The following is a 24,891-nucleotide window of genomic DNA, read 5'->3' on the forward strand; positions in this document are numbered from 1 at the left end:
GCTTTACAATGTAAACAAACAATATAGTTCACTGGAGGTGCCATATCATTGTATAGTAGAATTGCAAGATGGGTTCAGCAAGGTTCTGAATCATAGCTGGAAAAAAATATTTTATATGTCTAATTTTATTCAGTTAGTTGGTGTGTCAGAGGGAAAAAAACAAAACTCTCCAACATCTCTTTTTCTCATGAGACCTACATTTTATGTTAAGTCCTGGACTCTACAAAAGTCTATATGGTAATGTATACATAACTGTTTACAATCGGAATATTTGACATTTTAAATTGAATTCCAGCTGCCAATTTCCTTCCTTTTTTTTTTTTTTTTTTTTTTTTGCCCTGAAGTCAAAGTCCTTTGGCAAAAATGTTTAGATTAAACTGGCTGTGATGGAAGCTGTATCAATACATATTTGTCACTGGAAAGCGAGTGTGTCTGTACCACCAAAATAAATGTATGATTTTAAACCACAGAGATTACAGTTAGTATTAAGTATATGGCAAACATGCAGAACACTCGCATCCATGAAATTTAGAATATTCCATCCATAAAGTATACGAACATGCACTTGTTTTATAAATGATAGCTATCATATTATTGGTTAAAATTGTAGCTGAAGTAGAAAATATTTTTGAAGATAACTTTGCATATCAGATCGTTCCTGGGCATTTGAAATCGTTGTGTATTTTGTCCTTATGTCCATTTTAACAGCTACAATAGATTTGAAATTCTTTTTTGTATTTGTTGAAACATTCATTTTCATCACAGATATTTTATTTATACAGGCCTTTTACACTTCAAATGATCAGATGATTAACAAGCTATGCAGGAGGCTGATAATGATCTAACCATCATGAATGTTGGGTGTGAGGGACATTTAAAACATGCCCTTGAGGGCTGGAATTTGGCACCTGCGAACTAGGGCAAAAGAGAAAATTGAGCAACATGAGTCGTCAGAAAAAAAAAGATCCTATATCATGACATATAATCTAAATCCTCTCTCCGATCATATTTTGTCAATGTTCACCTTCATAATTGTTTCATAAGAGTGTCCAAATAAAAATACTTTATTGAATTCTATAGGATGGCTGGCTGGATGGATATGTTTTCAGGTTCCTGGGAATCTGGTACAGCTTGTGTCCAAACAGTATTTGGGTACCTAACTGTTCTCGAGATTTAAAATGACGCCAAACAAATATAAAACGTAATACGCAAAATGTGTATTATGTCCCACCGCTGTTGTAAGGTATTTCGAGTGTTAACTTTTAGTTTGTAGGGCAGAACCGGAAACGGCGACTACTGCATCCTGCCTAACTTGACTGTAGTCTTGGCGAGTTGAGCGCAAGAACGCTGTCTCCACTCACTGCGGTAGTAAGGGGCCGTGCAAGCAGGCACCAGGCAACCTCGCTCCACTTGTTCCGGCGTGTCTCCCCCCCTCTTCACTTGAACCACAGAGGAGGACTTAATCAAACAGGACATATTCATCCGCTCCTTTACTCTGACGGAGGAACAACTTTTTGTTCATCTCGTCTTGATTTTTCCACCCTTCTCTTTCATCTTTGACGAAGAAGCACGTCTCTTCTGGTTCCGAGAGGATGGGACCGCTCCTCCTCTCCATCGCCCTGTGCGTGAGCGCCGCTGTCCCGCAGCATGTGATGGGTGAGTGCTGAAAAGCCTTCCACCTGAAATCGCATAAAGTGTTTACTCTTTTTTTTTTCGAAAATATCCAATTGTGTTTTGCGCGCAATTGTGGTTGTATCCCGTGCGTGTTTGGAATTAAATCGCGCTCGCAACTATTTATTTACCATCGTTATTTTGGAGTGTCCTGAAAGTAGCAACGGATTCATTCACACCACGACGTTTGTTATTTTTCTCCCGAGGGGTGTTTGGGAAAGCATATTTTATCTTGAGCAAGGTTTGGTTGTCACTGGATAACAAGCTGATCAGACAAAGACGTCACTTTTAATCCCCCTCAAACTGAATTACTTGAGGGCTAAAAGACAAGTGTTGTTTGCATGTTTTTTTTCGTGTTTCCTTTTAGAATCAAGTGATATTTTTTTAAATTGTGCTCCTTCACAGCAGTTGTGAATCAAAAAATATTTTCTAACCCCCTGAAACATATTTGTTCAAATGCCACTGCTTTACCTCTTACATATTTCCCAGCTAATTCAGCTCATTCACCTTTAATAAAATTATCTGAAGACTAAGACAGTCAGCATAAACAATTCACCAAAATTCCTGTGTTTCCTCTTCAAACTTCAAAATTTCTGTTAATTCAGCACATCTTGCAAACATTTTTTCACAGTCCTTAGATATGACACTGTTGATGAATTTCACAAATGGGCAATATTTTACACAAATATCTCAATTGTTCTCATGTCAAAATTTTCACAATGACACTTACCGATTTGAGAGCTATTTACACCACCCGGTAATTCCACATTTCTCAAACCTATTGAAACAATCCAATTTCAAACAATTTCACTCATTCTAGGCATCTTAGAAACTTTGCACTCTCCCAGAATTTCCACGTTTTCATTTCCTTAAATCCCCATACTTAAGCTCACAATCCTATATACAGTACGTGCTCCCCCAACTAAATTCCTTGACTGATTCATTTAATTCCAAATCTAACGTCATATTATTCCGAAATGACTAAAATTCTGCTGTTTAGCAAGAGCTTTTCACCATTCATATGCGGTGGCTACAAATATAGCACTCAAGTTCGTTATACCGTATTGAGCTGGTTGCTTGAGCTCGAGATTAAACATCCTCCTCCATCTTTGCCCTCCAGTTGTGTGATGACAGGACGGCGCAAGCATTTCTCAACCGTATATTTTCCAGTCAGAGTCAAGGCGAGTCTACCTGTGGGATTTCTGTCGAAAGCAGCGTAGCTCTCCATGGAAGTGGGTCATGACAGCCTCTCTGTCTGTGCACATTTAGCAACATGCACGCCTCGGGAGTCACACATGTCATACAGACTGAGCTCCGGAGGCTCCCTAAGCCTCTCAGTGTCAACCGTGTGGTCGACTCATGTAATGAAGGCACAGATGTTGGCTCACGTCAGTGACAGTACTAGCCCAATTAATTATCGTTGCCAAATTCTGAGTAATACGCATCCACAGACAGGAGCTATCTTGAGGAGATGGCAAGGATGCCTAAACAGATGACAGAATGCTGTCTTTAATTTTTTAGCTCCAACTTGAATCCTACCACATGGAACTTGGGCTCATTAGGGATTCTCTTTGTTGACACCCCGCACAAGCTTTCCTCCTTGCTCGAGGTGGCAAGTGTCCTCTGAGAGACAGACGATGGCAAACACCCTTTGGAGGATATCATAGAGTGTCTTTGTCCTCCGGAACAAATTGATGGGGTGGAAGCGCTCGCCTTCAGGTAAAACAGATTGCATTGTTTTAAGGGAGCGTTGCAATACATCTCTTTCTCTGCTCGGTTACTGGCGCTGAGTCGCACACATTGTTTTGGATTCCGGCTGTCCAGCTGCACAAGGCAGCGCCTGACTGCGCCCGTGGGCCCCCGGTCCGTGAATGCAAAGATGTTGTTGTGCTTGTTTGGAAAGACTGTTTCCATGCTTTTGATCTTGTTTCCGGGCTCTGTCCTTTCATAATGGTTGGGAAATTAGAGTCTCTTAGGCAAATGGACAGCCATCTGGAAAGGCGATGCTGTGTTTGTGTGTTTTTGATGAGTCATGACAAGTATTGTACTGTTGGTCACCGGTTGTGGTGCTTAAGCACCCATTTCTCAATAGGAATTTGTTATACACATGACATGGTGATTTGCAATGGAAATGGCGTATTGAAGGTTTTTTCTCCGCCAGCAACACCTCTTTAGAAGCAAGACCCCCAAAAATGACTAAAAGAAAAGACGTTTTTGATGAGGAAAAAAATCCATTCTCAATTCCAGATTCGTGCCAAGGACTGGATGATGCAGGGCCATATCAGTTCGCCTGCAACGATGACTTATAAAACAGTAAAACGCTTTAGTCGTTTTAAACTGACTTTTTAAATTGACAACGTACTGTGAAACCACTAACTGGGCCGTGCTTATTCTTTGGTTGTATTTTATTAATTGCCCCTATGAAATAAAAAGCTTTCTTATGGCTCAAATAGCAGTCTTTTGAGAAGTTCATTATGTTAAGGTAGTGAAGGTTGTAGTTTAAGTACAGGTCATTTTGAATAACAATGGCTCGAGGCTAACCTCTACGATGTCCTACATTCTGCTTTTAAGAGGTCTTCAATCAGTGGAGAGAGGTCATGCCACTGTCAAGATCCCCCGCCATGATGATCAAAAGGAGTCAAAGTCACTCATTGGAGGACAAGTCGTACTTAATGCTTGATCAGGATTTATGAGTCAATCTTCATAACACCCTCCCTCAACACTGGTCAGTGGCTCCACTTTTGATCACATAAGTTGATTCCCATTAGGATTTGAAGGAGATTTTATTTGTCTGTGATGCTGACAAGTTAATGGATACAGAGCTATTTGTCTTCTTGCCGCTCGGGTCCGTGTTGTGCGGGCCACATTTCATGCCTGACTGATTAGAAGGACAGTAGAGGGACAGTTATGGAGACTGCAAGGACACACGCTGAGGGAGCGCTTATCAAAGAACTTTATTAGGGCCTGGGAGGAGGAGTCCGGGCAAAAGAAATTGTTTGAGGAAGCACCGGGGTTACAAAACTGTGGGAATATTCAGTGCAAAATTGTCATTGTCACTTGAATAAGAATTTGAAGTTGTAAAGTAAGTTGGCTCTTAATAGGAACTGTGTGTATAGAAAATGAACTTATGTTTTGTCATATTATTTTATTTTATTATGATGGCTAAAAAGACAGCGGCATGGTGGAAGAGTGGTTAGCATGTCCACCTTACAGCTAAGAGTCTCGGATTCAATTCCAGCTGGCTACAGTCTTCCTTTGTGGAGTTTGCATGTTCTCCCTATGCCCGTGCGGGCTCTGTCCGGGCACTCCGGTTTCCTACAACACTCCACAAACATGCATAGTAGGTGTATTGGACACTAAAAATTGTAATTACGTGTGATTGGGTGCATGAATGAGTGTTCGTACCTGTATACCCTGCAATTTGCCGCCTACTGCCCTAAGACAGCTGGGATAGGCAATAGCAAGCCAGCGACCCTATTGAGGATAAGATAACAAAATGGTTGGCTTAAACAATCGGAAAATCGGCGGCACTCTGACTTACAAATGCCTCAATTACAATTAGTAAACAGCTACTTTCAAGTAATAAACTGTTTTTTGTTTGACTTTTTGCTCTATTGTGAACCAAAAGTTGACGTGTGAGCGACCTTAAGATATACCGCTGCCCAGGTGACATAAAAAGAAAATGGAGCAATTCATGTACTGCAATATATTGATGGCTACAAATGACAGAGTTTGATTTTGTGCTTTAATATCATATATTCCATTAAATACACCCAATTCCCATTACTTCTCACAAATCCTAATTTGGATTTTTTCCAAAATTCCCTTTGCAACTCTAGAGAATATGCAAGAGCTCCCAGTCCAAAACAAGAACAATCTGTCATGTCCTTCTGACTAATTCAGACTCTTGTACTCCATCCATCACCTGTCCACAGGCAAAATCTGCATTGTGGCGCAATTTTGTAATCCAAGGTGACTTGAAGTTTATCAGCTGAATGTGTTTCCGTGCTAAGAGTGCTTAATAAGATGTGACACATTTCAGCTTTGAAATAACCACAGAGGCTTTAAGCCGATGCTTCTATCTGAGATTATTTTATTCAGTAAAGTGCAGGAACAATCACAGTCAAGGTTGATAATGTGTAAAAAACATTATTTACTCCAACACTGATTTGCATGGTGTAGGACTTAAGTGAATAGAAGTGGGGAGGTAATGATGATGGTAGGTGTCTCAAAAAGGTTTTGATTAACATAAAGTTAAGTTTCTTAAAAAAAAAAAAATAAAATAATGTATGTTATTGGACCAAAACACTAAATGAGCAAAGTCCCCCCCCCCCCCAAAAAAAAATAAAAAAATAAAAAAATAAAAATAACCAAAACCTTTTTGACAATGGACTTCAGTCTGAACAGTCGGGTCCCATTCATCCGACTCACTTGTTCTGCCCTCAAAACGACAGAAGCAGCTTGGAAAAAAACAAAACACAACAATAGTGGAGCAGACAAAGAAGTTTAAAAATATTCTGAGGGATGGAGAACAAAGTGTATTTTCCATGCGTGTGTGTGTCGATCAGCGATCAGCTCGTTGCAAATGTGTAAGGGAGACATTGCTGTCACAGCGCAAAAAGCCATGCCCAAATACTGCACCTTTGCTCCTTAAATGTAACAGATTGGAAATATTGTATGGCAGCCTTTCGGCCATCCATTGTGGTACGTACAACGTCAATGCCAAAGCCAACAACTGGAAACACGAAAGTTAACTGCACCTGCTGTTTGTGACGTCACACTGTTTTCTGCGCTTGTGGGACAGTTTTGCATCATTTGGCAAATTGGAAACATGAATGACCTGATGAAAAACTTTTCACAAAAGATTTCACAAAAGATTCGTAATTGAGCATTAAGCCCTGCAGTGTGAACCTAGCCTTTGTCTTGTTTGGGTTGCAGAAATATGGACATGGTTTCATTTCTGTGATTCTCAACTGGGGTGCAGCAACACACTGGTGCGTCATAGGAGATTATCAGGGCCATTGTGGGAAGGTATCCCGTTTCAGTTGGTCCAAAAAGTTTTCCAGAAACTAGTTTTTGAAAAATGTATTTTCAATATATCAATGCTAGTAGCACAAAAACCAATAATGTTCTCATCCATTGGATGTCAGAAGTTAAAATAAAATCTATGAATCCACCTGTTACCATTCTTATAACCAGGCGTGCACATAGTCTGTTTTAGTGGGTTACTCACATGAGTACCAGGACATAGTGTTTGGTACTCAGCCTTTCTTTCATTAAAAAGTCGTCCTCAATATCAATCTCAGTGTCGCCCGCACATTAAGCACAGTTGTTGTGCACACAACGACATCGCATTATTCAAACCTGCGTCTTCGAAATATTTCATAAGTCCATCAGTTACAGTTTTCGCGGTTCATCCAGTTAAATTAGTAGTAATTCTCCATCACTGTAGAGTGACAATATAAATGACCTCATTCACATGATACCCCCAACAGCCAGTCCAAGCACCTTCAGTGTGTCAAACGCACCGGTTTTGAATTGTGCATTAATATCACCTCGTGCAAATAACAAAACCAACACAGTGCATGGTAGGAAATCTCAGAACAGGACGCTTTCAATGACTGTGCCCATTAACTGCAGACTAGACTGAGGGGTGGACCTCTGCGGCGGAGGCTCCACCGAACCCCTGAGACCGACTAACCGAACCCCTAGGGTTCGATCGAACCCAGGTTAAGAACCACTACACTAAGTGAATGTGTAAGTAAAATAAGACAAGATCATCATTACTTCAGCATTCACTGTTTTTGTTGCATTGTTGTTTGGTGATGTTCCATTAGATTATTTTAAAATGTTTCTAAACGGAAAAATAGTGCCTTCTCCAATAAAAATTGTGAAGCACCATATTTATAATTCGACAGCCAAATATAATGATTTGCACTTCCAATCTGTACATAATCAGTGCAAAGCCGTCAGAGTTCACCTTCTTTCTAGTATACGGATGACTCATCTTAAACTGACTATACCCAGATTGCATTCTACTAAGTAGAACATTGCAGTGTGTTCGATTGTACTTAACATTTAGTCAGCAAGGGCATATTCATCATAGTACAGTTCATGTAAAGGCAACATTTCAGCTTGAATAGTGACAGTATGTCTGCTTTGAATACACTGCGTGTGCCGCTCTTTACCAAGGTGGTTTCAACTAAAAGTTCAGAGACTGTTTATGCTGTTATTGCTATCCTGACATACAAGCACAGTTTTCCAGTCGTAATGGGTGCGGTTCACAGAGCTCTGCACATGGCCATTATTTCAGCGAGGTGTCACACCGGTATCATCCGCAGAATGAAGACCAAATGACTTCGGATAAAGTGTTAAACTGTGGCAGCCTGTAAGTCGGGGGACACGCACTGGTGCTGTGTTGCATTTCAAAAGTTAATGTTATTATGTGCTTCACTGAATAACACGTTGAATTTTTGTTGAATGATCTTCACACAGGTGGTATAGAGATGCATCTGTCGGATTTTGGTGCAGGGATTGTGGGTTGAGTTCCCCCTTGGTGATGGTCTGAATGGTTGTCAGTTTGTATATGTTCTGGCTGCGATTGACTGGCAGCCAGTCATGGGTGTAGTATGCCTTTTGCCTAAAGACAGCTGAGATAGGCTCCAGTGAACCCAAATCCCTGAACAGAATATGGTAGAAATGTCTTTTCACAGTTACTCTGCAAGTTGTTTAATCAGACTCGTCTACTGTTCGTTTTGCATTAGCGCTGATTACTATATATGTACACTCTAAATAATAGAACATTACTTTATTATTGTCACTGTTATGTGATTTGAAATGATCCCAAACTTATGATATGCTATTTTTTGAGGAGTTCATCTCTGTGACCACCACTGCAACACTTCTTGCGTCTGCATGAGTTTCTGTGAAGGTTTGAGGTGGACATTTTTTAAGGTGAATTACAATTACCTGATTTTTTGACTTATTTTGCTCAAGTCCCATTGCTTACCCACAAAGAAGATACTATTTTTAGTCGCCTTGAACATAAAGAAGGTGTGTCTGAAAATGTTTAGGATTTATGTCACAAAAGATATCTTTCAAAGCCAAATTATAAATGATAGATTGTCTCTTTCATTGAGGGTCTGTTATGGCTACAATGCGATCCAATGCATTTATTTGGTGAGCAGAGGTCGGTTCAGTCATTGAAAAAAAACACTCCATTAAGGCAAATTACATTTCATAGAAGGGTTATTTGGGGTACTGGAAAAAAGGCACATGTCGTTCATTGCAACTTGACTTAAAATGTATTAAATCAGACCACCTCCAGCACGGATGTTCGTGATTATCCTTGGATTGTACAAATAATGCAAGGACAAAGAGAGTAAGTGAGCTTGATGATTAATTTCAACGAACAACAATTACATGTATTTATAAAGCTTTAAATAAAAGCAACCTCCTCACGCTCCATTATCATGTAAAAAGCCAAGATTTCCAACTCAATTCCAATGGTAATTGTTAAATGCAGGTATAAAGAGGTGATAAAAAGGCTAAAGGGACTATCAAATGGCTTTTGCACTACTAAATTAAACACACACAGGAGTGAAGTGAGGTGAGGGCACTCTCCACTTAATAATCTAAAAGACAGCATCTTCTGTTGAAATTAACACTTCATTTGTGTGTTCTCTGACATGAGGCATAAAGATGTTTAGATTACAAGGACATGGATGGACAAAATCCCTAAAAAGCTCTCAAATACTAACATCCAAATGAATGACAATACGTTCAGATTTTTTTTTTTAAGGCAAGTATATCCATGGTCATCCTTTTTCACAAATCTGGTAAATATCCCATCACTTTACCAATATTTTTCACTGAAAGATAAATTGGTCTGAACTGACAACACCAGCAATTTTGGATTTAGTGCCATAAAACTACCTCTCTCTGAAAGCATTTGCATGTTTTCTCATTTACATAAATACAAGCTTTTTAAAGCTTCCCATGGGAGAGTTTTAGGGGAAGCTTAGTGAAGTGAGATGGGCAAAAATTCCACTGTTGTATTGTCTGTTAGAAGGACTCTGAGTGTAAGAGAATCAGTTTTAAAGAGAGAATTTGCAATAATTGCACACATAAGCAGGTTTTCAGCATTCAGAAACTGAACTCGCTTGTTGCATGTATTGAGTGTTCTTTATATGCATATTGAAGAGCAGCATTCACATTTAAAGTATGTTCTGTTAAATTGCATACCTTGTATGGCACTTAGTGGAATGCAGACCGCTGCCCAGAACATCCATCCGTTTTTTATCATTTGTTGAACAAATAAGAATGTTAAAAAAAAGACAACTCTCACTGTAACATACAGCAACACACAACATCAGCAAGAATGACAGAAATGTCACGACAAAAGCTGATTTTGTCCATTGAATACAAGCTACATATTTAAAGAATATATGTACAGTACAATTTATTTGCAATCTCCATCTCTCTCTGAGGTGTTGTGTCACCATGGCTGTACACCTCACCAAAAAACAAAACAAAAAAAAACATGTTGGTATGTCCCTGATCTTAGTCAGTCATGGATGGAATTATTTAAGCGTTTCCAGATTGAGAAAGAGCCACCGACAAGCTAATTTAAGTTTAGACTTGACAGTGTACTATAGTTTGAGGTCTATCAAATATTATAATTATTGTTATATAATAAATATATGACTTTTAGGGATACTAAAGCCACTAAGAGAATCATGCCAAATGACGTGATGGATGGCTCTCTTGTCAATCTTGAATCTAACTTTCATAAAACGTGTGACAGGTTAATTCAGCAACTGAAGTTTAAAAAGAATAAAAATAAATGCAGCTCCTTTTTTGCTCTCATTGTCAAACTTGCAAATGCTCTAAATGTTATAGTGAACGAACTACTGTGTTCTCACTGGAAATTTGAAGGTGCAAATATCTGCATTAATGATGTATAAAACAGTAAAGCCAGAGGTGGGGACCTTTTGCAGAAAAATAAAAATATCTACTCATTTTTATTGTACAATGGCTGAAGAGAGGAAAACATCAAAGAAGTCATCAAAGTCCTTTCGAGGAAAGAAAGACGAATGGATTTTGTGTTGAAATAAGTGTTTTGGGGAGACCCGTTTGGTTGGTGCAAGCACTTTTTTTTTCATTTTTAATATGCTTTTTTAGTTTTATTTCATTCATATTCAATTAATTGATGTCACATATCAGGTGTAGTGATATGTTTTAATTGCTGATGCGTGTTTATTGCCTTTGTTGTACATGATTAAGGTGACGTAATGCCCAGTAATGCGTACTTGTGCTTCGGTATAAGATTTCTCCAGCCGTGGTTTCATAAATGATGGTATTATGAGGGGTATTTATTTAAGTCTGACTAAGTAGGACATCACTGAAGGCCTAAGTGTGAAAGGCACAGACTTCTATTGCATTTGAAGAACGATGCAGTGAAATTATTTTGATTTTTATAAGTTTTCCCAAACTTGAAAAAGCGTATTACTTATTTTTTTTTTTTTTTTAATGCAGTCAAAATCAATGGCCACATTTTGTGGAAAATTATAGTCTTTAAGCATCATATTAGTTCCACGTCAACTTTTGAAAAGCACTGTTGTTCACATTTGAACATCTGGATAGAGCGCAGGCAAGCACAGTGAAAGTCTACTTTTGAGAGCATTATTGATGGTCTAATTGCAAAATCCCGCTGCAACATCCCACGGTTGTGACGGTAATCCACCTTCTCTGGGATCTTTACAAAATGCACAGGATTGATCATTTACTTTATTACTGCTTTTAGGCAACAATAATTTCAACAATAATTTTTTTATGCACAAAAAATATATGTTGTCATTAAACAGATGTATTATTTAAATGTGAAACAATTTTAAGTTAAGGGCATTGCATTATTTGGTGATCAACTAACATAATACAAACATGTATTTATTTATTTACTCATTTATTTATTTACTAGAATTCACTGTTGACAACCTTGTAAAATCCTGGTGGGGAGTTCCGTTGATTCTTTGCTCCGTTTTGCTATACCTGGTCATTTGTAGCTGCACTTCTGTCCCATTCTCTTTAAGCTTCCTCTGGGAAACTACAGTGCCCATGGGAGTTCTTGTCTAGTAGAAGGCTAAAAACGATGGGAGGTGTCCAAGTTTGTAATGAGGCTAAAAAGGCTCTCCTGGCTCATGCGAAAACTAGGGCATCTGTAATGTGCTTTGGGGGTGCTTCTCAGGGGTTTAGCGATAGAGAATGTACTGTGAACTTAAACATTACCACAAGATGCAACTCTACAACTTTTGAAGATGGGAGAGAGACATGCGAATTGATCGTGTCTGTCATTGCACCAGTGTTTTATACGTCCAGCCATTTTTTCTTCTTTTTTTTTTTTCTTTTTAACAGATTTCCCACATTAGGGTTAGGACTGCTTAAGTGTTCGACTGGACTGGACAAGTTGCCAGTCAAACATTTACTACATTTTCTGAGATATAATCAATAAAGTATTGCTGATTCCTGCCCATTTTTAGCTACTGGCACTTTAAAAAGCAGTAGTCCATCCCATTTCTTCTCTTGATTTGATCCCACTCATCGGTTTAAGTCAACTACCACAGCACAAGAAATGAAAATCACAGGCAAAAAAATGATATTATATCATTATCCATGCTTTACTTGCAATAGGCAGTACCATGCTGTCAGAGCACATGGAATACTATAAAAGATGTTAACATCAAAGGGTTTTAATGCAAATTTTTTGTATGTGATTTTCAACGCACCAGGACTCAAACTCACTTCATGTATTTTTAGTTGCATGCTCATTCTTGTGAAGGATAGAATGTCATTGATATTGTTCTCACTTTTTAAGCGTAACTAAACTAATGTCTGAGAACAGCACCGCAGGGAATTACATCACTACTGTTTAAAAATTGAGGGTTTATTCCGATTTGATGTCTTTATTAAGCTTTGAATATGGCATATCCTTCCATTAAATTCATTTTACCAGTCACACTTAATAACGCTTCAACACATACTGCCTTTTGCCATGAAGTTATAAACCACAGAATTATATTGGCATCCAGTTAGACTTATCCACACAGTAATAAAAATACCTAAAGGGATAGTTAACCCAAAGCCCACTCTTATTGGTTACCTGTTAAAGTCATCATGTTAATGGGAATACATTTATTTACTTGTCAAGTAAATGCCAGTGCCAAAATATTCTATAAAAAGAGCCTTTTGTTTGAATCAGTGGTTCTCAAATGAGGTTGCATGTACCCCTGGAGGTAGGTGACGGCACCTCTAACACATTAGATTTTCGCATGGTTTCCGCAAGTATCAGCAAATCTAATGTAATGATTTGAAATTTCGTGACAGGCACTGTACATTTTGTTTTTCTAATTAAGAGCGAATTAATTGGAACACTTCAGCAATGTGTTGCTGAAGTGTGTTGGAGTAACTCCTTTGCAAAATGTTATATGCCTTTATTTTGTTAACGTTTATATGGATGCACATTATCAATAGCTCCACAATTTTTTGGCAGACGAGCCAGAAATAAAAGAGAAGAACACAATCTGTCCTCAGCAGTTGTTGATTTAAAAAAATCACAGGGAGGAACAGGTGCAACAGGTGTCCTTTCAAACTTGTTTATTTAATATATATATATTATATATATATATATATATATATATATATATATATATATATATATATATATATATATATATATATATATATATATATATGTTGCTTTTAGCCATTATTTTGTTTCTTGCAGTGCAGATCTTTGATTTAGGACACAGATCAAAAAGGAAGGGAGTTTTTGCACATGGCCATAAAGATGGCAGTTACATCGCAGCACCACCTAGCTGCCTGGCATGCATACACAATACAATTCCACATACTGTAGCGTCACTGTTTGCGTGCATGTACAGTATTTCTGACAAATTCTTGTCTAAATATGAAAGTAGAATGGAAACTAAATGCCAGTTTTTGAGTCTTCTCTTCATATTTTGATCATATAAACGTTGCCTTGGTGGAAAAAATATCTTCTGGAGGGACACATATGATCTCAAAAATAAATAAATAAATAAATAAATAAATAAATAAATAAATAAATTCTGTTGAATGGCCAGCACCAGCTTAGCCTTTTTTGAATGCGGATGATGAGATGATTCGGTGAGAACATAAAATCATATAAATGATAATGTTTTGAAAACATACATTTTGATTGGATTATACATGTTGGTCATTCTCCATCTTCTGTAGAAATGGGGGCAGTCAACCAACTGGCTTCACATGCTACATCTAAGCCCTCTTTCATCTTCAACTTGACTTTTAATGGAGACCTAGCTGTCTTTTTCAAAAGCTTCTTAATGGCCAAGGTGTTCTCTGTCATCAATGATTCATTCATCTATTTCATGAGCTTCTTTTTTTAATCTAACTCTATCTTTTATGGCGTCATGACACCTTTTAGTTCGTTGTAGATTTGACATGTTCATTTCACCTTTAATAAAGCTGTTCTTCACATAGTTTCTTTCCCAAAGACGTAACATATTTTCGCCTTTGCTTAACATTCTTACTTCTCCTCTGAACTAAAGTAAGCACAACCCCTCCTCAGTTATTCCATCCAATTACAAAGAGTGAGCGTTTCACCACTACTGCATCCTCTAACGTTATCAACGTGGACTCTATGGAAGCATGACAGAGATTTTCCTTCTATTTTTTTGTGTAGGAACTCACAATACTTATTCGGCAAGGAACCCAAAAGGCTCTCTCTTTCAAATTGGGACTATTTGTCCATTGCTGATAAATACTCACAGTTGGAAAATGTTCTCTGATGTATGGTAGTTCAGGAGATCTGGTTTTCAAGTGCAAAACCATTAAAGGTAAACGTCCTCAAGTCGCACTGAGATTATTAAGAACGGTCATGCAAAACTCACAGTGTATGTGTTTGATACTGTACTTGAAGATGAGCATATTCCTGTAGGGTCAGATACCTAGCCACTTTTGTAGGCATTCAAACGGCAAGCGTAAAAATGTGTTTTCACAAAACCAGGCTTATGCTGGTGGAAAAAAAAATAAATAAAAATAACGGTTACATCACTTTGAATGTTGCCAAGTTGAAATCCCTAGTCATCTTTCAAAGGTCCAGCTAACCAGTGTCTTAGAAAATATACTGTATATTGCCTTGAAACCTTCCACTGGAGAGTAAATTCCAATAGCTGGTAAGGAGTTACTATCTGGTAAGGAGTTAACATCTTAATGCATGAAATTCGGCTAAGAGGGTTCTTTGAATTCTTACCCAAAACAACATTGCCATTAAGCTTACAATAAATTCTTGAAGCATCATCTGTAAATGTATGTGTGTGTGGGTGTGTGTGTTTTAATGTCAAATTGTCACAATGTGAAATTTGATTTAGGATTTTTGTGTCAATAAGATGAATTGGCATTTGGTGTGGCCCAGTGGTGACCAGAACATTTTATCGTGGATTTTGTGTGTAAAATGCATTTGGCCACATAAAGAAAACACATTTCCATGACGTTTCAATGGTTCAACTTGCTTTACTGCACAAATGAAAACATTAAAAGTAGAAATAGAAAAAAAAGACTGTTGATGAATTACATTTGGATTAACTCAAAACTAATATCTCCAACATACGCCCAGTTTTGTCGAAACATGTCACACAGATGAACTCTCCTTACATACTAGAACACACACAAACACAATGAGAAACCTATTACACCAAGTTAAGTTTTTTTTTTAAAACAGGAAGTTTCTTTTCAAACATCCTGAAGATGACATTTCAAAACCGTGTTTGATATTTCGGAGATAACATCCAATCGTGTCTTAAACCGAAATGAATAGAATAAAGAGAGAGGAGCTACATCATAGTTTATGCAAGTTATATGCTCGACTTCAATTATATTCTGGTTCCACTCCCACACCAACCTTGTAAATCTTCTGGCTTTGGCATCCAACTGCTCCTCGGTAATTTGAAATGCTGTTCACAGTTTACATTCTGCTGCTTCTTAAACAAACATCTTGTATCTTGATGTATTGGAAGTAACATGCTTGAGTTGTTTAAAGATCAATCAAACACAAAAAGCAACTTCAATTATCAGCGTTTGTGATTGCCTTACACTGCCGTTTGTCAGAACGTTGTCAATATTTCTTTTTTTTGTCTTTTTGATGTAGCCTTCAGTATGATATAGTATGTGCAATGAATAGTGACCCAAATAAATCCAGTCTATTGTTAATTATCACCGTCTGGCACTTTAAGGCCTACTTTAAAGCCATTTGAGAACATGATTGTTTCCTAGGGTTTGGCTATTTGCACTTTTACACTTGCTACCCCACAAAAAAACTAAACAAACTGAAAAGTAAATTTATACTACAATGTCAATTATGCAACTACAATTCAATGAAGCTGTCCTGTTTCAAGTCAGATAAAAGATCAGATCACAACAAAAATAAGTGGATCCTATTCACAAATTCATAACCACATTTCTTTTCTCTGGAAACTATCCTCTGGTATTTGCTAAAAAATCCACTTATCTTTGTGCTATTTCTGTAGTTTAGTGTTATTTCTAAAAGACTCAAATGCCACAAGATGATGCCTAATTGTAGGGGTAGGGGTCTCAAGTAGACACATTGAAGTGACATGTCTCAACTGAGATTCTAAGATCTTTGTATGTCAGGTAGAAATTAGGTGAAGCCTTTGTCTTTGTCACATTTGCATGTTTGTGCTCTGTTGAGTGGTTATTAAAAGCCCAAGTGAACATGAGATTATTCCCTCCATTTATCTTGACTCTTTGTATTTTTCATCCATCCATCCATCATCTATAGCTACTTATCCTCACTAGAGTCAATGGCTTGCTGGCCCCTATCGCAGCTGGCTTCAGGTAGTAGGTGGGGGGCACTCTGAACTTGTTGCCAGCCAATTGCATTATGTATTTATTTTGAATCAAACCATCTGTATAACCTCCGATGATGTTCATAATGTGTATATGTAGAGTACTGGAATGCTCCAGAAAGTCAATGCATTTTTCTTACTTGAAAGAGTCACAGTGCCTTTGTATGTCTGTCAACAGGCGGATAAATGGATGACATTTTTATTTTTAGGTCCTGGCAACTATTTTTTTTTTTTTTTTTTTTTTTTTAATGGACGGCAGCGCAATGTTCTAAAAGCTGACAATGTTTCAGAGATTGCGTTACCCTTGAATTCTTCTCATCTGACATGGATGGATGAGCTAGTCACATTCAAAACGGTGTTGATAAAAATGGGTACTGTGCTGCATTTAGTTAGTTAGAAAACATCAACATTGTCTTTCTAATTATTGTTGGTATTGTTTGTGTGTGTGAGTCATTTCACAGTCAGCCACCCACTCCAAAGCAAGAAGATTTAATGTTAATAAGCACTGCCATGATGGAACAAACACCTCTAAGGGTGACATTAGCTGGGAGATGGATGTGCACTGAGCATCTGCTGGGGATTGAATTGTTTGTGTATGGGCGTGTGTGTACGTGAGAGTGTGTGTGTGGGTGTTAATTTTGGACACAAAAGTGACTATCGCTGCTGCAGTAAGGCATGTACACACATTGACATACTGTACTGTATGCACACCATTGCTTTTAACTCAATCCTTAATAGATGCAGATTTATTGAGACACAATATAAGTTTCTGACTTGGGATTCCTATGAAAAAAAACAAACATAAATTCACTATAAAAAAATGTATATTTTTTTTAACACCATGAATGGGTTGTCATGGGTGGCATGCACAATCAGGGTTTTGTAAAGTATTTTTTTTTATTATATACATGTAAATGTATGCAGTTGATATATATAACAGCTACCAAGTGATCTAGGAATACTGGACGCATGTAAAAATGGCAAAAAAAAAAATCACAGATATCCAAAATGTCTTTCTCGGTGAAGGGGTGAATAAAAGGTTGGCCAGAGACTGACTTACAGGGGCAGTCTTGGCCACCCTGTAGCTCCACCCCTGGACTCATAAATACATTTAATATAGAAATAAATGATAGATGGTACTTCACTTACTGTTTTTCTCCAAGTACAAGTCAAACTTGCTTGTAAGTTGCTCCCCCCCTTTTTTTTTTTTTAAATTTCAATTTGGATGAATTTTACAAAAACGCTAGTCTACCCCTGACTCTAGTGGTGACATAGATCATGGCTATTATAACACATGGTGTGTGTTATTAAAATGATGAAATTGTGGTAATTTTACTCATTTCTTTTCCAAACCTGTCTTTGGAAGACTACCACTCTACCAAGCCATCCTAATGATGGATGTCGACAATCATTCTACCATGCCACCCTAATGATGGATATTTGTTTTTTGTAATGTTAGAGACTTTAAAGAGAACAAGAAAACTTACTGTAACCTGCGGAAATCAGAAAATGCTTTTGAGTTTTTGACATGGTCTTCTTTGTCATAGTGTACCATTTATTTTGCATGTGCCTTTCATTTAAATAGGGGCATTTGATATTGCAGTTGAAAACAAAAATCAGACTGATCAAGGAAAAATTGGATCCAGGAATTTCATCAGTCATATTAAAATATAGTTGAGATAATTATAATCATTGCTTCAAATTATGATGTAAAGTATACTAAATAGAGTAATGCCTTCAAAAACAAGTACCCAATTTTCAAATGCAAGAATCAGATTTTTTCGCTTTGACTTGAACATCAAAGATGAAGAAATGAGCTATACGTCTATAGTGGCAGTGAACTCACCTCACAGCAAGCAACAGTTTGTTATAGTAAACAATGTAAACGTCTTCAAAATTGATGTTTCAAGCTATTTTCGGCTGAAATTTACCGTCCAATTTTATGTCAAAGTAGAATTGCTTGTGTACTTCAATCACATCATTTTGCCTTTGGAAAGTCAGTGTGACATACATAGTTCTAACAAACAATCGAAAACAACACAGACAGGCTGACAAATAGCATCATCGTGGTGTGAATGAACACAAATGGTGAGGAAACAACTTGTAGATATGTTAACAGCCAAAGATTCTTAGCCCACTAAAGCTATTTATATAAAAACTAGTTATTTATTGTCTGTTTAATAATGTCATTGCTTTGGCTATCTTTTTTAACAAAAACATTACAGAATGCTATATTTTTGATTAAAAAAGAAAAAAAAACTATAGCTGTATTTCCAGGAACTTCTGCTTTTGAAAGAAAAAAAAACCTGTGAGTTCAAACAGGATTAAGATTTTTGGATTTTGTCAAACACATACTACGGCATGCTCCCTCATTTTTCTTGCATGCCATCAAGAAATGTGTGGAACTGACAAAAGTTTTACTGCTTTAGATTCGGAACAAGAGAGTCTTGACAGACACAAACAGGATTTGTCAGCCCCATTGAGTGCTGTCACAGCTGCCAGCATTAGTTGTGACAATCGACTGTCAGGCTTTATGCTACACTGCTAAATAGGGGTACAATCCATTACCAGGTCTGTTTTTGACATTTCCATGAGGGGACTAGCTCTGAAGGTGCAAGTGATGAGCTTTTGGGGGACTTTGCATCCAGTAGACATCAAAGCGACTACAATACAGTGATCTGTAACATGATTTTTGCTTCTCTCCCAAATACAGTAAAACCTCACAAGTTGAATTTGTCACGTCTGGACATGGTGTGTGGTGAGGCTGAAAGGAGGGGACCCCAAAAAATGCGGGAATATGGGAGGTAGTGGATAAAAAAAAAAGAAAAACATAACAAACGGAGGCAGGATCAACAAGAAGAAAATACTACAAAGTGACAACAACAAACTGGAAACTGAAACAAACTCACGGGAGACAGGTTGGCTGGAGATACTCGGGGGGGTGTACTCGGACAGGGAAGCAGTGAAAATGGACAGTAAGACAGCGAGGATAAGACAATGAAACGACAAATTGCTGGACAGCCTGTGGCTTAAATACACGCACACTAATTAGGCAACATGCAACACCTGGAAGGGAATTAGAGGCAGGAGAACTGGTCACTAGCTGTTGTTAATATCTACTACAGCAAAGATGAATGGGCAGCAGAAGACGACAGATTGAATATAGACAATACGTACATGAGATGGACATACGCCCATTATTTTTGGTTGGTCAGATTTAAAGACAAGAAGAATATAATCTAGGCGTACTTTGTGCTGGACACCTAAAAAATGCTCCACTTCGCGAAATAGGACCAGTAATTTGACAAACCGGAGGATTGCGATCTCTCGCTGAGAGATGTCATTTCCACATCAAGAGATTCTGAGATTCGTTAGGAGATATGCTGCCACGTTCTACAGTGGATTCACCAGCATTTGGAAACCGTGTCAGCAAGATCCCTGTCACAACTAGCAATAATGACAAGGTAAAATTACAGTAATAAGTAACAAATAATGAATTACAGTTTTCAAGTAACTTGCCCAACACTGCCCGCGACAGAAAAGGAACCCCGACAGAAGGTGACATTGAGTCACAATCAGACCAATCAGATCAATAACTTCTTAAGGGTAATGATAGTAAAGCTAAAGATGTTTGAGGTATTTAGGAACATAACGTAGAAATTTAGAATTCTTCCCCTGCAATTTCCAAGTTTGCGTGATTAAGCTTCACCCGTCTACAACGCAAACCCTTGATGCAACAAGTGTCTTTAAACCGCTGCACATGGTTTAATGCAGGCAGGGGTTTCCCCATCCCTATCATCACTTTGTAGGGTTTTGAATGAGGGACCCTACACACAGCGCTTGCTATCTCCACCAAACACCTTGGAGGACATATCAGCGCCATGCTGGACAGACCGACTGGTCTCATTTAGATTACGAATGCTATTACTGCCTTCTGGCTATCAGTCAGATTAAACCAATATGTCCCAGGATGGACTCTTATCATGTTTTGAAACGGGTCCCCAGAGAAAAAGGTCAACTCATTTAATGAATTCATCTCCTTCTTTGTTTCATTGACTTATTAAAGACAATGAATGTTCATGTGGTTTGCACAATTGAGCTCTTTGTAATGTGTTTCTAACCTTCACTTGATCACGCGTAGCTACTTAACATAACATCCATTGCAATTGTGACTGAATATTGAAGTAAGATGCACTGTTAACGGGGACAGGGCGGTAACCATGAAAGATCACTTGGGAAAGTCATAAGGGTCTGGTTGGCTGGTTGGTTGTCCGCGAGTAAAAAAAAAAAAAAAAAAAAAGCTCATCTGCTAACCGAGTGCACCCAAAATTGCATCTGCCAAATACACCCAGTTTGAGCGTGGCTCATTTTGTCGCATTTCCACTTGAAATACTAAGATAGATGCAGCGATAAATTCAGTACAGTGTGATTTATCATAACATCCCTGAGATGAATTGCCGATGCCGGTTTTGTGTCTCTAAAGCCAGTTTTGCGTCTCTAAACCAATCTGAAAGGCAGGTGAAAATCGGGAGTGCTGCATAAGTGCGACTGCAGTTAACAGATGGATCTTATATGCCCGTGTAAAAATGTTTGAAATGCCAGAAACAGAGAAAGGATATTATGTCACCCAATCAGCAGTGGAATTTTGGTGCTTTCAAACGATTCATTTGTTGACTTACTGGCAAGGAGCAGTCAGATCACATTGTATTCCATTCTGTTCAACCCTGAAGTTCTTTGCATTTATATTGTTTCACTTCTTTGGTACTGGCCCTCTTCAGTAGTGCTGTGCGATACTTGACATTTTTGGATTGATTGATACCAAGTCAATACTGGTGCCAGCATCGTCAATACTGACAGCAAGTAGTTTTTAGTTTCATAAAATAAGGTATTTTAAATAATTTGCCCCATTAATAACATGTTTTCTCCTCATATAAGTCATGTAATGCACTTGAAGTGAAAAAAATAATAATCTAGATTTCAAGTCAAATAATGTATAGCTTGATCTATGCCCATTGTTTACGACTCAAATAATCGGGTAAAGAGATAAGCAAACACATTTATCTCTCTTCACTCTTTCTATTTATGTGTGGGTGTGAATAAGTCATTTGCACTCCGAGGTGTATTTATATTGGTTTCATCTTCACAAACATACCAGCTGCACAATGATGCGTGTGAGCGTCCTCTTGACCCTTTTGGAAACAGAAAAGAGAAAATGTCAGAAAGAAAACTGCAAAGAGAAATTTGTGTCTTTCTCTTTTCAGGCAAAATACCAATAGGAGCCTTTACTGCAGACGTGAACATTTGGGAACGTGCTCAGCTTTTTGCACATTACAATTTCAATTCAAGCATTTTCTCAAATGTAAGGAGCTGATTAAGATTGTCTGTTTCAGTGGAATTGACACATTTCCTTTACAAGACTTCTGCTATTCATACAAAAGAGATGGAATTGCAGTGTTTGTTTCACATTTATTACCCATTCATACAACTAGATCACCTTGACTGGCTTGACAATATACATCTTATTAAAGTCCTTGAAGAACATTATGTCAAACAAGCTGGTTGATGTTTGATTTGTCATAAGGAGTACGGACGGTACTCTACTGGCACACACTTGGGAACGCAATTATATTTATCTGCAATGGGTTAAAAAAGTATAGAAAATGGATGGTTCTGTCTGCTTGAGCTGCCAAGGTTAATAATTATCTCCCGAGCTTCTATCATGTGCTATTCAGGCAATCTATATATTTCCTGATTAGTATTCAGTGCTCTAGATGGAAACATAGACGTGACATTGAATCACACTTTAATTATACAAGCATGGTTATTTGGAGACAGTGTCATTAACACAATCATTAGTTGGTGATAAATGGTTAACATGCATATTACCAGATGAGAACACTGCTTGTTTTATCCACACAGGCGCATGAACTATATTTTATTTCTTTCAGTTTTTGTTTGTTTTTTTTTTTTTGTAGTAGAGATCTCGTGTGGATTTGTGCTCGGCACCCCATCATGGACGGCAATCCTATCTGTCATCCCATCTGTCAGAGTCCCTTTTTTTCACTTGTGCGTTTGGTTTTCTGACTCATTTCAGGGCAATTTTACAAGTGATGATGGAGATAGAGAACTGTGGTAATGACTGTAGATGAACCAAATCTCAGCTACTGTGCTGGAGTGATGCCTAGCTAGTAAGAGGGTACAGGCAGCCAGCCAGCTCATGTGCCACAGGGGTTAATCTGACATTGGTCCAGAATGATGGATACATATTAGTCCAAGGCCTCCAACCAGGACATAGGATAATTGCTCGGTGAAACGGGGGATGGGCAGCAGGTGTGGCCTTCTTTTTAAATGATTCTCAGATTGCATGCAAACTGTTACTACTCAAATGTGAGTGCATATTGCGATCAATGTTGTCTCAGTAGTAGTCAGATCACCGCATACTGTAACATGGCAGAGATGCTGAATTTCCTTCTTCCCCTCCTCCCTCTGCAGCAGCAGATGGCAAAGAACCAACTTCAGCAGGTGTGAGATTTTTACGCTTGATAACATGATAACATTCCACTGAATTGTGTCGTGTGCATGCACAACATTGTTTTGTAGTGAGTTTCTAAGTCTTGGTTGACCTTTGGCCCTTGTTAATTGTCATTTTGTTACTTTTGTTGTCTGACTTATTGGTTTGAACAATTTCTAATTGTTTATGAAGGTTATTCTGTAGGTTGGCACTTATTGTGTAACTATTCTGGAATATTTACTAGTCTTAAATATTTCAGAGTTTTGCCACAATTCAGGCTATTTTGCCTTTGTACAATCAGAAAAGAAAAACATATCTCAATAACTTAATTCCACACTTAACCTTTATTCATGTAGTTGTCGATCATGATGTGTTCTTCTTAAATGTAGATCATTAGCTCTACCTAGTAAAACCTAGATGTGTTTCCTTTCAGTGTGTGTTTTTTTTTTTTTTTAACCAATAACGTACGGGCTCATCCTAACAAGGGTCACACTGGAGCCTCTCCCAGCTGTCTTTGGCCAATACACCCTAAACTACATCCTAAACTGTTTGGTAGTTGATCGCAGGGCACTCCAATCAATTCAAACCTCAAAACACACCTGTGTCCAATTTACTGAGCATGCATGTTTTGAGCACATGAAAGGAAACCAAAACTGACTGGAGAAAACCCAGGCTTGAGGCATGGGGAGAACATGCAAACTCAACACAGGCCAGATTCGAAAGCAAAACAGAGAAGTTTGCACTGTGTAGCAGATGATCATTGCTTGTAAAAATGACACGTTTCTTTGTTTTGAATGCCAGGTCTGCAGAATGAGTTTATTAACTAATGTCATTATAAATATTTAAGGAAACAAGATTAAGATATGGATTCATGTGTGATAAATAATGACGACAGTTTTACTTGTATAATACTACTTTAAATGGTTAAGTGTACACAAAGGTAAACAATATTTAAAATAGTTGCCAAATATCAGTCATTCGGCTGATTATTTTTTGCTAGTGTCTGAAGCTCCATATTGGGCCTGTCGATGAATCGGTCGGGCCCTAGTATTTTCCTAAGTTTTGTGCAGGTAGAATTGGGCATAATAGCATGTTTGTGCTGTTGTGCATCATCGTGGCGTGAAACGAGCCGAGTCCCAGACAATTGTGGTGTTAGTCCTCATTTGTATTAAAACCAGGTATTCAAAGCAGACACCAAGTTTGACGTTGTGCAAGTAGGAATAAACTCTCTGGTTTGTTTATGACATTGTCACACATTCATACAAGTAAACTGTAAGCCCGCTCCTTGCGGATGGTGTAGTTGGCTCTGCATGCAAAGTGGGCAAATGAATAGCCTTGCTACGAAGACTCGTTTTAAAAAAAAAATGTTTACTATCTTCCAAACTGCTGCTTGCTGTGAGTTAAGTTCCCTGCCATCATATAAAACCAAGTCGAGTAACTTGTATCATAAAGCATCACTGTTTTATAAAACGATCTCAGTTGAACCTATTTCGAATTATGTCATAAAAAGATCTCAGTTTAATTTATTGTGAATTATGTCAAAATGGATATAAAAAATCGAAATATTTAAAATATGTACACATTTTCTTGTCTGATAAAATTCTATACTACAAGCAAGGGCTGAACATTGTCACGTTTCACATGTCAGGCCGAATGAGGAGAACAGCCGGACAAACAATTATCAGGCTTCATATCGACCCAAATTAGGTGTGACTTGCAACCGCTGACCTGGAACTGGACTTGAAGAGAAAATAGGACACTATGATGAGGAAAGTCACACATGAGACC

At 38.0% G+C, this 24,891-nt stretch overlaps 1 protein-coding gene across 1 annotated transcript in view; it reads left to right on the forward strand.

Annotated features, from left to right (window-relative positions):
- Positions 1–1,343: 1,343 nt before the first annotated feature.
- Positions 1,344–24,891, forward strand: part of edil3a (EGF like and discoidin domains 3a) — an 87,301-nt gene continuing 63,753 nt past the window's right edge. The window contains exon 1 of the mRNA XM_088427365.1: positions 1,344–1,656. Coding sequence (XP_088283491.1) covers positions 1,593–1,656 — 64 coding nt within the window. The 5' untranslated portion in view covers positions 1,344–1,592. The remainder of the gene's footprint in view (positions 1,657–24,891) is intronic.

This window comes from Hippichthys cyanospilos, chromosome 1 (assembly GCF_059441005.1).
Source record: "Hippichthys cyanospilos isolate Australia breed blue-spotted pipefish chromosome 1, RoL_Hcya_1.0, whole genome shotgun sequence".
NCBI lineage: Eukaryota > Metazoa > Chordata > Actinopteri > Syngnathiformes > Syngnathidae > Hippichthys > Hippichthys cyanospilos.